Below are 13,626 nucleotides of genomic sequence, written 5' to 3' on the forward strand. Positions count from 1 at the left end.
CGGGTGGCTGGTCTCAGACGATCCCGCAGGTGAAGAACCCAGATGTGGAGGTCCTGGGCTGGCGTAGTTACACGTTGGTCTGCATTTCTGAGGCTGGTTGGCCATACTGCCAAATTCTCTAAAAAGGACGTTGGAGGCAACTTAGGGTAGAGAAATTAACATTAAGTTCTCTGGCAACAGCTCTGGTGGACATCCCTAGAGTTAGCATGCCAAATGCACGCTCCCTCAAAACTTGAGACATCTGTAGCATTGTGTTCTGTGACAAAACTGCACCTTTTAGAGTTGCCTTTTATTGTCCCCAGCACAAGGTGCACCTGAGTAATGACAATGTGTAATGATCATGCTGTTTAATCATCTTCTTGATATGCCACACCTGTCAGGTGGATGGATTATCTTGGCAAAGCAGAAATGCTCACTAAAAGTGATGCAAACAAATTTGTGCAAAACATTTGGGAGAAATACTTTTTGTGCATATGGAAAATGTCTGGGATCTTTTATTTCAGCTCAAGAAACATGGGAGCAACACTTTACATGTTGCGTTTATATTTTTGTTCAGTGCAGAAAGTGTTATTGTTTGGACAGTTGAAAAGGTCTATAGCAGGCGTCGGCAACCTTTTTTGTGTAGAGTGCCAATTTACAATTTATCCTAAGATTTTTAACGATCTGCGTGCCCGTTATGATTTTCATATGTGCATTACAACTAACTGTGTCTGTTGAATATCTAAATTGCTCACAAACTGAAGAATTTCATAGCTCGCTAAACAGAGGCGCTGTCCAAGATTAAGCACTACGGGCTTAATCTTTGAACACAGATTCTCTTGGTGAATGATACAGTGACATTTAACCACACGGTGGCCAATCTTATCTTCAATCAGCTTTGTGGATCCTTTATGTTTCCCACCATAGCGGAGGCACCGTCAGTTGTAATAGCGAAAATGTTTTTAATAGACACCTCTCTCCTCAAAATTATCTGTGAAGGCTTTTGCTTCATCTTCCCCTTTAGTAGTAGCATGCATGGGTTATAGACACGTACCTATTCTGAGTCACAGTATCCTATAGACAAAGCAGCTCCACACGTACCTGCTCTGAGTCACAGTATCCTATAGACAAAGCAGCTCCTCACTTACTTATTCTGAGTCACAGTATCTTATAGACAAAGCAGCTCCTCACGTACCGGCTCTGAGTCACAGTATCCTATAGACAAAGCAGCTCCTCACTTACCTATTCTGAGTCACAGTATCCTATAGACAAAGCAGCTCCTCACGTACCTAGTCTGAGTCACAGTATCCTATAGACAAAGCAGCTCCTCACGTACCTATTCTGAGTCACAGTATCCTATAGACAAAGCAGCTCCTCACGTACCGGCTCTGAGTCACAGTATCCTATAGACAAAGCAGCTCCACACGTACCGGCTCTGAGTCACAGTATCCTATAGACAAAGCAGTTCCACACGTACCGGTTCTGAGTCACAGTATCCTATAGACAAAGCAGCTCCACACGTATCCTATACCATTTGGCTCTGAGTCACAGTATCCTATAGACAAAGCAGCTCCACACGTACCGGCTCTGAGTCACAGTATCCTATAGACAAAGCAGCTCCACACGTACCGGCTCTGAGTCACAGTATCCTATAGACAAAGCAGCTCCACACGTACCGGCTCTGAGTCACAGTATCTTGCAACAACTGCCAGACATGAAATGCCATTTACATCCACACTCTCATCAAGAGCCACACAGGTGCATCTTTCAACTTTACAGCTTGCTGCTCCTTTACATTTTCAACCATCTCGGTAACGTGCCTTTCAACAGTTCTGGCAGACACAGGCATGGCTTTTATCTTTGAGATTATTGTGTCTTTGTTAGGCAATCCATCTAATAAAGCCTGCAAACTACTGAGGAAAGCCTCCTTGATATATTCCCCATTAGTAAATGTTTTTCCATGTTTAGCAATGTACAGCGCAACTTTGTAGCTCCCCTCTGTAGCTTGATTATTGACTGCATGTAGATTTGTAAACATAACTGCTTGCTTATCACACAGCCCTTTTGATTCCTTCAGCCTTTTCCGCCTCATCCTTCAAGTTTTTCTCCCATCTCGTTTCAAAATGATGGCGTACACTTGATGTCCGACAAACAACAGTTTTACAACAGAGAGCTCAAAGAGCCCGGCCCTTCCATATTCCTTTGTCCAAGAGGGAATAAATGGGTGGACATCTGCCGAACTTTTCTTTGCTGATGTCATTTTGCGCCCTGAACTTCTTTAAATAACAAGCTAGCTCTCATCTTCAGTGCGGTCTTGGTTTTGAATTTGTCAGGAGAGGCAGGTCCTCTTGCACTGAACTAATAATATGAAACTCCTGCAAAATCATGAAAGCCCACTGGCTAATCAGGATTGACATATCTTGGGAACTACAACATTGCAGTGAATATCAATGCAAACCAGTGCATGCAATTTCAATCATTTTCTCCAGTTTATATAAAAAATTACTGACCAAAATAAGTGAGATAATAAACGTCAAGGCAAGGCTTAGCACACCAAGAATAAAATAGAAAAATAATAAGAAAAAAATATATATACATTTTTAAAATTAGTCTTTTTTTGGGTGGGTGGCTTGCCAAGCCTTAGCGTGCCAAGGCAAATACCCTCGCATGCCAAGGCTGGCACGCATGCCTTCGGTTGCCGACCCCTGATCTGTAGGCTCTTTGCACATGCTAGATCATTGGTTCCAAACTCCAGTCCTCGAGTATGTAGTGGGGGTAATGTGTGGAGGTCAACTGAGGGGAAGGTCAGGTCTTACCATCTGCTCTGATGTCATCACGCTGGCATTCTCCGGGGTGAACAGATCCAAGATGGCGTAGAGGAAACCCAGGTCCAACTTCAAGTCCATCTCCTGGATCAGCACCATGAAATACCTGATGAAGTCAGGGGGTGGAAGATATAGAGACAGGCAATGAGAAAGTAGTCAGAAAGGAAGGTAAGGGAACAGAGAGAGAGAAGACACAGAGAGAACAGAAGAGAAAGAACAGAAGATAGAGAAGACACAGAGAGAGAGATGGAACAGAAAAGAGATGGAACAGAAGGAGAGAGAGAGAGATGGAAGATAGGTGGGAGAAAATGAACTATAGTGATGGACTCACTTGATGCGGGAGATATCTGAGTGTCCGGCTGCCCTGGTAACAATGCTGATGTCGGTCAGAGGTTTGGGCTCTAAAGGACAGTGTGGAGCAGAAACACCCATAGATATGTGTTTATCCAGAGTACTCCACTCTACAAATGTGTATGGTTGCGTTCGCAATGGCCCCCTTTAGAGACCCACTTAGGCCCAGGTAAGTGTGACTGCACACAACCAAAGGACTTGGACAGAGTTTGGTACTGACCTGAGTCCATGGTGACAGACTTTGGTAGTTTTATTGGGTAGAAGACATAGGGAAAGATTGCTCCAGGCAGCTGATTTTGGATCTGTAGAAAAATAAAGGACTCAAACAATGGAACCAAAAAAAAAAGGTCAGCATGAAAGGAATGGCATTTAATTTAACTGAATTGTTGGCCAAATTACTAAATGGTCAATATAAAAATCTATGGTATGATAGTCAGGTCGGGTGGGGACCCACCATACAGTTGGATAGAGTGCGCACTTTCCAACTCTCTGGAACCCACCTGTATGCGGTTGATCTGGACACGGTAGGCACTCTGGCGGGCCGATACGCTGTACTCCACCTTCACCCCCGGAAGGAAGTTCCTCCTGATTGGAGCATCACATGGCTTCATCATCCTCATGTCTTGCCTATTTGGCGTCAGAGACACCTGATAATGGAGTTAGCCCACACACACACAGGTTATACTTGAGCTGTGCACAAATTGAGAACCACATCTACCTTTACAAATTGTATCATTTTCAAGGGGCAGGATATCAAGTGGATGGTACATGGTATCAGACACATGGATACTGTACAGTGGCATATCCAGTTGCTGTCTGACCTGGAAGTTGCTCTCCAGGTCTAAGATGGCGTTGTCCACTGATCCACTCTCGGTGTACTCTCTGAAGTGGGTCTCCAGCAGCGCTGCATATTTAAAACTCAGGGGTTTCCAGCGAGACTTCTTCTTTGGCTTGAACTCCCACACCACGTCTGAACTACACACACAGGAAAGCACACTGAACATGCTGCTGTTCTGAAACTGGAACCACCTTTCCACTCACAGTACAATCAACTGTAGTACTATCATACCATAGTGAGTGAGTGTATATACTATGTGAGTGTGTGTATACCCGGTAATGCCAATGAAGGACACCTCCTGGTGGTTGCTGTTGTTGACCAGGGAGACACCCACGTCTTGCAGGGAGAGGATGATCTCCTGTTCAGCCAGCTCGGCCTTCTCACTCTCACACAGCAGCTTGTAGATCCGCCTGTCCTCGGTGAACAGCGCCACCCGCTGGAGGCCCTCGTAGAATGAGATGAGGTACAGCTTACCCTCCTCATTCACGTCCAACCGCAGGTCCTACACACGGATCAAGTGCACATCAGATGCAAAGAAAGCCTCAACAACTTTTTACACTATGCTTATACTACTGTACGTATTTTGTCTGTCTTGTAGAATTTTAAACTGGTTATCATCATGTTTCTTCTCTCAAGTCATCAGACCAGTATAAAGAGGATAAAAATGCAGTAACACTTTCAAAGTTTCTGGTGGACTTACCTAAATCCTTTACTAAGCCTTTTTAGGATCGGAGCCTGAATAATGATCCGATTAAAGTTGTGTGATTACTACACCTTATTAAGCAGCTCTGTTAAACACTAAGCAGGAGATCCTAGTCTGTTTCATATCAGTTCATTTTTAGTGTGATATGTAATATGTATACGTATAGCCTACATATTAGTCTGAGGAGATACTATGGTTGAGCCTCACGCCTGTGTGTCATATTGGTCTGATGTACTCAATACAAAATGTGTATCACACGAATATGAAACACTGGTATAAATAAGAATGAACCATATTATCAATCAAACCGTGTGAGAATGTAACATATCAACACCGCTAGCGCAAATGGTGAATGGTGGTTAGGGTTGGGCAATCAACTTTTGTTCAATCGTGATTCTGTACATATAAAATCGCCCGATAGACAATGTTATCGCCCCTCTAGAGGCCAGACATTTTTGTATTTAAAAAAATGGTATAATTAAGAAACAAACAGAAAAAATCTGAATAGACCGCTAGTGGAAGCTCGCATGTTACGGGAGGGACGAGAGGAATCGGTATTCATGACAACATATTTAGGGGTGCTGAATGGGCCAAATCCGATGTAAAAAGAACACCTAATAATCCTACTTATCATTTATTATTATTATTATTATTATTACAAATAGAAGATTATCACTTATCACAATGGTGCTTGTTTAGTATAGTTAGATCAAAGCTGAATCAATATCTCACAAGATCACAATGATTCATTAGTATTTTATAATACACCAAAAACACCTCCTTAGTAATTTATCTGAAGCTGAATAGTTTAAAAAATCCTCAACACAGCAAGCCACTAGGCCGGATATACAGTCTATTCGGAGTGAATTCAGACGCCTGGACTTTTTCCACATTTTGTTATGTTACAGCCTTGTTCTAAAATGGAATGCATTTCAATTAACAGGTGTGCCTTGTTAAAGGTATATTTGTGGAATTTCTTTCCTTCTTAATGTGTTTGAGCCAATCAGTTGTGTTGTGACAAGGTAGGGGTGGTATACAGAAGATGGCCCTATTTGGTAAAAGACCAAGTCCATCAACTGTTCAGAGGAGACTGCGTGAAATGTTTTATTTATTTTATTTCACCTTTATTTAACCAGGTAGGCTAGTTGAGAACAAGTTCTCATTTACAACTGCGACCTGACCAAGATAAAGCGTAGCAATTTGACACATACAACGACACAGAGTTACACATGGAATAAACAAAACATACAGTCAATAATACAGTAGAACAAAAGAAAACAAAAAGTCTATATACAGTGAGTGCAAATGAGGTAAGTTAAGGAAATAAATAGGCCATGGTGGCAAAGTAATTACAATATAGCAATTAAACACTGGAATGGTAGATCAGCAGAAGATGAATGTGCAGGTAGAGATACTGGGGTGCAAAGGAGCAAAATAAATCAATAAATACCAGTATGGGGATGAGGTAGGATAGATAGATGGGCTGTTAACAGATAGGCTAAGTACAGGTGCAGTGATCTGTAAACTGCTCTGACAGCTGGTGCTTAAAGCTAGTGAGGGAGATGTGAGTCTCCAGCTTCAGAGATTTTTGCAATTCGTTCCAGTCATGGGCAGCAGAGAACTGGAAGGAAAGACAACCAAAGGAGGAATTGGCTTTGGGGGTGACCAGTGAGATATACCTGCTGGAGCGCGTGCTACGAGTGGGTGCTGCTATGGTGACCAGTGAGCTGAGATAAGGTGGGGCTTTACCTAGCAGGGACTTGTAGATAACCTGTAGCCAGTGGGTTTGGCGACGAGTATGAAGCGAGGGCTATCCAACGAGAGCGTACAGGTCGCAATGGTAGGTAGTGTATGGTGCTTTGGTGACAAAACAGATGGCACTGTGATAGACTGCATCCAGTTTGTTGAGTAGAGTGTTGGAGGCTATTTTATAGATGACATCACCGAAGTCGAGTATCAGTAGGATGGTCAGTTTTACGAGGGTATGTTTGGCAGCATGAGTGAAGGATGCTTTGTTGCGATATAGGAAGCCGATTCTAGATTTCATTTTGGATTGGAGATTCTTAATGTGAGTCTGGAAGGAGAGTTTACAGTCTAACCAGACACCCAGGTATTTGTAGTTGTCCACGTATTCTAAGTCAGAGCTGTCCAGAGTAGTGATGCTGGACGGGCAAGCAGGTGTGGGCAGCGATCGATTGAAAAGCATGCATTTAGTTTTACTTGCGTTTAAGAACAGTTGGAGGCCACGGAAGGAGAGTTGTATGGCATTGAAGCTCGTCTGGAGGTTAGTTAACACAGTGTCCAAGGAGGGGCCAGAAGTATACAGAATGGTGTCGTCTGAGTAGAGGTGGATCAGAGGATCACCAGCAACAAGAGCAACAGCATTGATGCATACAGAAAAGAGAGTCGGCCCGAGAATTGAACCCTGTGGCACACCCATAGAGACTGTCAGAGGTCCGGACAACAGGCCCTCCAATTTGACACACTGAACTCTATCAGAGAAGTAGTTGGTAAACCAGGCGAGGCAATCATTTGAGAAACCAAGGCTGTCGAGTCTGCCAATAAGAATGTTGTGATTGACAGAGTCGAAAGCCTTGGCCAGGTCGATGAATACGGCTGCACAGTAATGTCTCTTATCGATGGCGGTTATGATGTCGTTTAGAACCTTGAACGTGGCTGAGGTGCACCCATGACCAGCTCTGAAATCAGATTGCATAGCGGAGAAGGTATGGTGGGATTCGAATTAGTCAGTATGTTTGTTAACTTGGCTTTCAAAGACCTTAGAAAGACAGAGTAGGATAGATATAGGTCTGTAGCAGTTTGGGTCTAGAGTGTCATCCCCTTTGAAGAGGGGGATGACCGCGGCAGCTTTCCAATCTTTGGGAATCTCAGACGATACGAAAGAGAGGTTGAACAGGCTAGTAATAGGGGTTGCAACAATTTTGGCAGATCATTTTAGAAAGAGAGGGTCCAGATTGTCTAGCCCGGCTGATTTGTAGGGGTCCAGATTTTGCAGCTCTTTCAGAACATCGGCTATCTGGATTTGGGTAAAGGAGAAATGGTGGGGGCTTTGGCGCGTTGCTGTGGAGGGTGCCGGGCAGTTGACCGGGGTAGGGGTAGCCATGTGGAAAGCATGGCCAGCCGTAGAGAAATGCTTTTTGAAATTCTCAATTATAGTGGATTTATCGGTGGTGACAATGTTTCCTAGCCTCAGAGCAGTGGGCAGCTGGGAGGAGGTGCTCTTATTCTCCATGGACTTTACAGTGTCCCAGAACTTTTTTGAGTTAGTACTACAGGATGCAAATTTCTGTTTGAAAAAGCTTGCCTTAGCTTTTCTAACTGCCTGTGTATATTTGTTCCTAACTTCCCTTCGATGCTAATGCAGAACACCACAGGATGTTTTTGTGCTGGTAAAGGGCAGACAGGTCTGGCGTGAACCAAGGACTATATCTATTCCTAGTTCAACATTTTTTGAGAGGGGCATGCTTATTTAAGATGGTGAGGAAGGCACTTTTAAAGAATAGCCAGGCATCATCTACTGACGGGATGAGGTCAATGTCATTCCAGGATACCCCGGCCAGGTCGATTAGAAAGGCCTGCAGAAGTGTTTCAGGGAGCGTTTGACAGTGATGAGGGGTGGTCGTTTGGTCGCAGACCCATTACGGATGCAGGCAATGAGTGATCGCTGAGATCGTGATTGAAAACAGCAGAGGTGTATTTGGAGGGCGAATTAGTTAAGATGACATCTATGATCAGTGTTTACTGATTTGGGGATGTACCTGGTAGGTACATTGATAATTTGTGTGAGATTGAGGGCATCAAGCTTAGTTTGTAGGATGGCCGGGGTGTTAAGCATGTCCCAGTTTAGGTCACCTAGTAGCACAAGCTCAGAAGATAGATGGGGGGCAATCAGTTCACATATAGTATCGAGGACACAGCTGGGGGCAGAGGGAGGTCTATAGCAAGAGGCAACAGTGAGAGACTTGTTTCTGGAAAGGTGAATTTTTAGAAGTAGAAGCTCAAATTGTTTGGGTACAGACTTATATAGTAATACAGAACTCTGCAGGCTATCTCTGCAGTAGATTGCAACACCGCCCCCTTTGGAAGTTCTATCATGGCGGAAAATGTTATAGTTAGCAATGGAGATTTCAGGGTTTTTGGTGATTTTCCGAAGCCAGGATTCAGACACGGCTAAGACATCTGGGTTGGCAGAGTGTGCTAAAGCAGTGAGTAAAACAAACTTAGGGAGTAGGCTTCTAATGTTAACATGCATGAAACCAAGGCTTTTACGTTTACAGAAGTCAACAAATGAGAGTACCTGGGGGGTGGGAGTGGAGCTAGGCACTGCAGGACCTGGATTAACCTCCACATCACCAGAGGAGAAGTAGGATAAGGGTACGGCTAAAGACTATACGACCTGGCCGTCTAGCACGTTCAGAACAAATAGTAAAAGGAGCAGGTTTCTGGGCACGATAGCATAGATTTAAGGCATAGTGTACAGACAAAGGTAAGGTAGGATGTGAGTACATTGGAGGTAAACCTAGGCATTGAGTAATGAAGAGAGAGATATAGTCTCTAGAGATGTTTAAACCAGCGTAAATGTAGGAGGTGGAACAACATGGTTGGTTAAGGCATATTGAGCAGGGCTAGAGGCTCTACAGTGAAATAAGACAGTAATCACTAACCAGGACAGTAATGGACAAGGCATATTGATATTAGAGAGAGGCATGCGTAGTCAAGTGAACATATGGGTCCAGTGAGTGGTTGGGCTGACTGGGGACACGGCGATTCAGACAGTTAGCAGGCTAACAAGCTAACAGTTAGTAGGCCGGAGCTAAACAAGCTAGCAGCTAGTAGACCAGGGCAAGCTAGCAGTTAGCAGACCGGGTTAGCAAGCAAGCGTCAAATCAGGCCTTCATGGTCGATTTGCTACAAAGAAACCACGACGAAAGGACACCAATAAGAAGAGACTTGCCGGTGGAAATCTGTCCATTGGTCTGATTAGTCCAAATTTGAGATTTTTGGTTCCAACCTCCATGTCTCTGTAAGACACAGAATAGGTGACCGAATGATCTCTGCGTTTGTGGTTCCCACCGTGAAGCATGAAGGAGGAGGTGTGATGGTGTGTGGCTGCTTTGCTGGTGACACGGTCTATGATTGATTTAGTATTAAAGGCACACTTAACCAGCACGGCTACCACAGCATTCTGCAGCGGTACGCCATCCCATCTGGTTTGCACTTAGTGGGACTATCATTTGTTTTTCAACAGGACAATGACCCAAAACACTCCTCCAGGCTGTGTAAGGGCTATTTGACCAAGAAGGAGAGTGATGGAGTGCTGCATCAGATGACCTGGCCTCCACAATCACCCGACCTCAACCCAATTGAGATGGTTTGGGATGAGTTAGACCGCAGAGTGAAGGAAACGCAGCTAACAAGTGCTCAGCTTATGTGGGAAGTCCTTCAAGACTGTTGGAAAAGCATTCCTTATGAAGGAGGTTGAGAGAATTCCAAGAGTGTGCAAAGCTGTCATCAAGGCAAAGGGTGGCTACTTTGAAGAATGTCAAATATAAAATATACTTTGATTTGTTTAATACTTTTTTGGTCCCTACATGATTCCATATGTGTTATTTCATAGTTTTGATGTCTTCACTATTAATCTACAATTTAGGAAATAGTCAAAATAAAGAAAAACCCTGGAATGAGAAGGTATGCCCAAACTTTTGACTGGTACTGTATATATTTTTGTATCAATCTACACACAATACCCCATAATGACAAAGTAAAAACAGGTTTGCACATTTCTAAAAATAAAAAATTAAATAGAAATACCTTTACATAAGTATTCAGACACTTTGCTACGATACTTGAAATTGAGCTCAGGTGCATCCTGTTTCCATTGATCATCTACAACTTGATTGGAGTCCACCTGTGGTGAATTCAATTGATTGGACATGATTTGGAAAGGCACACACCTGTCTGTATAAGGTTCCACAATTGACAGTGCATGTCAGAGCTAAAACAAGGACATGAAATCGAAGGAATTGTCCGCAGAGCTCTGAGACAGGATTGTGCCGAGGCGCAGATCTGGGGATGGGTACCAAAACATTTCTGCAGCATTGAAGGTACCCAATAACACAGTGGTCTCCATCATTCTAAAATAGAAGAAATGTGGAACCATCAAGACTCTTCCTAGTGCTGGCCTTGCCAAACTGAGCAATCGAGGGAGAAGGACCTTGGTCAGGGAGGTGACCCGAGAACCTGATGGTCACTCTGACAGAGCTCCAGAGTTCCTCTGTGGAGATGGGAGAACCTTCCAGAAGGACAACCATCTCTGCAGAACTCCACCAATCAGGCCTTTATGGTAGAGTGGCCAGACGGAAGACACTCCTCGGTAAAAGGCACATGACAGCCCGCTTGGTGTTTGCCAAAAGGCACCTAAAGGCTCTCAGACCATGAGAAACAATATTGAACTCTTTGGCCTGAACGCCAAGCGTCACGTCTGGAGGAAACCTGGCACCATCACTATGGTGAAGCGTGGTGGTGGCAGCATCATGCTGTGGGGATGTTTTTCAGTGACAGGGACTGGGAGACTACTCAGAATCGAGGGAAAGATGAATGGCGCAAAGTACAGAGATCTTTGATGATAACCTGCTCCAGTTCGCTCAGGACCTCAGACTGGGGCGAAGGATCACCTTCCAACAGGACGAAAACCCTAAGCACACAGCCAAGACAATGCAGGAGTGGCTTCGGGACAATTCTCTGAATGTCCTTGAGTGGCCCACGCGAGCCCGGACTTGAATCCAATCTAACATCTCTGGAGAAACCTGAAAATAGCTGTGCAGCGATGCTCCCGATCCGACATGACAGAGCTCAAGAGGATCTGCAAAGAAGAATGGGAGAAACTCCCCAAAAACAGGTATGCCAAGCATGTTGCGTCATACCCACGAAGGCTGTGATTACTGCCAAAGGTGCTTCAAAATATTGAGTAAAGGGTCTGAATACTTCGGTAAATGTGATATCAGTTATTTATTTAGCTTTTCTTTATCATTATGGGATATTGTGTGTAGATTGAAAAAATAACAATTTAATCAATTTTAGAATAAGGCTGTAACGTAACAAAACGTGGAAAAAGTCAAGGGGTCTGAATACTTTCCAAATGCACTGTATGCTTGTATTGAAACAAAACAATTAATAACAACTATTAATTAATTAACAACTAATTCGCTCACAAAACAGTAATTCAAGAAGATGTCAACTAATTGAGAAAAAATGATTGGCATGCAGTTTGGACATTTCACCGGTAAAACTGAATAATGTCATTCACAATTGACAGTGATGGTGGCCTATTTTGAAATTAGGTATGCATAACTCCAGAATCCAGGAGTCGCCTCTTCACTGTTGACGTTGAGAGTGTTGTTTTGCAGGGACTATTTAATGAAGCTGCAAGTTGAGGACTTGTGAGGCGTCTGTTTCTCAAACTAGTCACTCTAATGTACTTGTCCTCTTGCTCAGTTGTGCACCCGGGACTCCCACTCCTCTTTTCTATTCTGGTTAGAGCCTGTGTGCGCTGGTCTGTGAAGGGAGTAGTACACAGAGTTTTATGAGATCTTCAGTCTCTTGGAAATTTCTCGCATGGAATAGCTTTCATTTCGCAGAACAAGAATAGACTGATGAGTTTCAGAAGGAGGTTATTTGTTTCTGGACATTTTGAGCCTGTAATCGAACACACAAATGCTGATGCTCCAGATACTCAACTAGTCTAAAGAAGGCCAGAACCCCTCTTTTTACGCTTCTGCTACTCTCTGTTCATCATATATGCATTGTCATTTTAACGATACCTACATGTATATACTACCTCAATAAGCCTGACTAACAGGTGTCTGTATATAGCCTTGCTACTCTTTTTTTCAAATGTCTTTTTACTGTTGTTTTATTTTTTTCCGCACCATTAGTTAGAGCCTGTAAGTAAGCATTTCACTGTAAGGTCTACCTACACCTGTTGTATTCGGCGCACGTGACAAAAACTTTGATTTGATTAGAGTTTTATTGCTTCTTTAATCAGGACAACAGTTTTCAGCTGTCCTAACATAATTGCAAAAGGGTTTTCTAATGATCAATTAGCCTTTTAAAATAATAAACTTGGATTAGCTAACACAACGTCCCATTGGAACACAGGACTGATGGTTGCTGATAATGGGCCTCTGTACGCCTATGTAGATATTCCATAAAAGATCTGCCATTTCCAGCTACAATAGTCATTTACAACATTAACAATGTCTACACTGTATTTCTGATCAATTTGATGTTATTTTAATGGACAAAAAATGTGCTTCTCTTTAAAAAACGAGGACATTTCTAAGTGACCCCAAACTTTTGAACGTTAGTATATATATACAGTTGGAGTCGGAAGTTTACATATACCATAGTCAAATACATTTATACTCAGTTTTTCACAATTCCTGACATTTAATCCTAGTAGAAATTCCCTGTCTTAGGTCAGTTAGGATCACCACTTTATTTTAAGAATGTGAAATGTCTTCATAATAGTAGATAGAGCGATTTATTTCAGCTTTTATTTCTTTCATCACATTCACAGTGGGTCAGAAGTTTACATACACTCAATTAGTATTTGGTAGCATTGCCTTTAAATTGTTTAACTTTGGTCAAACGTTTCGGGTAGCCTTCTACACGCTTCCCACAATAAGTTGGGTGAAATCTGGCCCATTCTTCCTGACAGAGCTTGTGTAACTGTGTTAGGTTTGTAGGCCTCCTTGCTCGCACGCCTTTTCAGTTCTGCCAACAAATTTTCTATAGAATTGAGGTCAGGGCTTTGTGATGGCCACTCCAATATCTTGACTTTGTTGTCCTCAAGCCATTTGGCCACAACTTTGGAAGTATGCTTGGGGTCATTGTCCATTTGTAAGACC

General features: G+C 43.2%; 1 protein-coding gene across 4 annotated transcripts in view; it reads right to left on the bottom strand.

Annotated features, from left to right (window-relative positions):
- The window catches only part of LOC112249461 (vacuolar protein sorting-associated protein 13A-like), an 80,323-nt gene that overhangs the window by 17,554 nt on the left and 49,143 nt on the right, over window positions 1–13,626 (bottom strand). For all 4 annotated transcript variants that reach the window (XM_042320413.1, XM_042320412.1, XM_042320416.1 and 1 more), the window contains 6 exons: window positions 4,266–4,495; window positions 3,977–4,130; window positions 3,656–3,802; window positions 3,376–3,457; window positions 3,136–3,205; window positions 2,796–2,910 (listed from right to left, as the gene is read on the bottom strand). In XM_042320413.1, the coding sequence (XP_042176347.1) occupies window positions 2,796–2,910; window positions 3,136–3,205; window positions 3,376–3,457; window positions 3,656–3,802; window positions 3,977–4,130; window positions 4,266–4,495 (798 nt within the window). The remainder of the gene's footprint in view (window positions 1–2,795; window positions 2,911–3,135; window positions 3,206–3,375; window positions 3,458–3,655; window positions 3,803–3,976; window positions 4,131–4,265; window positions 4,496–13,626) is intronic.

The sequence above is a fragment of the Oncorhynchus tshawytscha genome, linkage group LG04 (assembly GCF_018296145.1).
Source record: "Oncorhynchus tshawytscha isolate Ot180627B linkage group LG04, Otsh_v2.0, whole genome shotgun sequence".
Taxonomy (NCBI): Eukaryota; Metazoa; Chordata; class Actinopteri; order Salmoniformes; family Salmonidae; genus Oncorhynchus; species Oncorhynchus tshawytscha.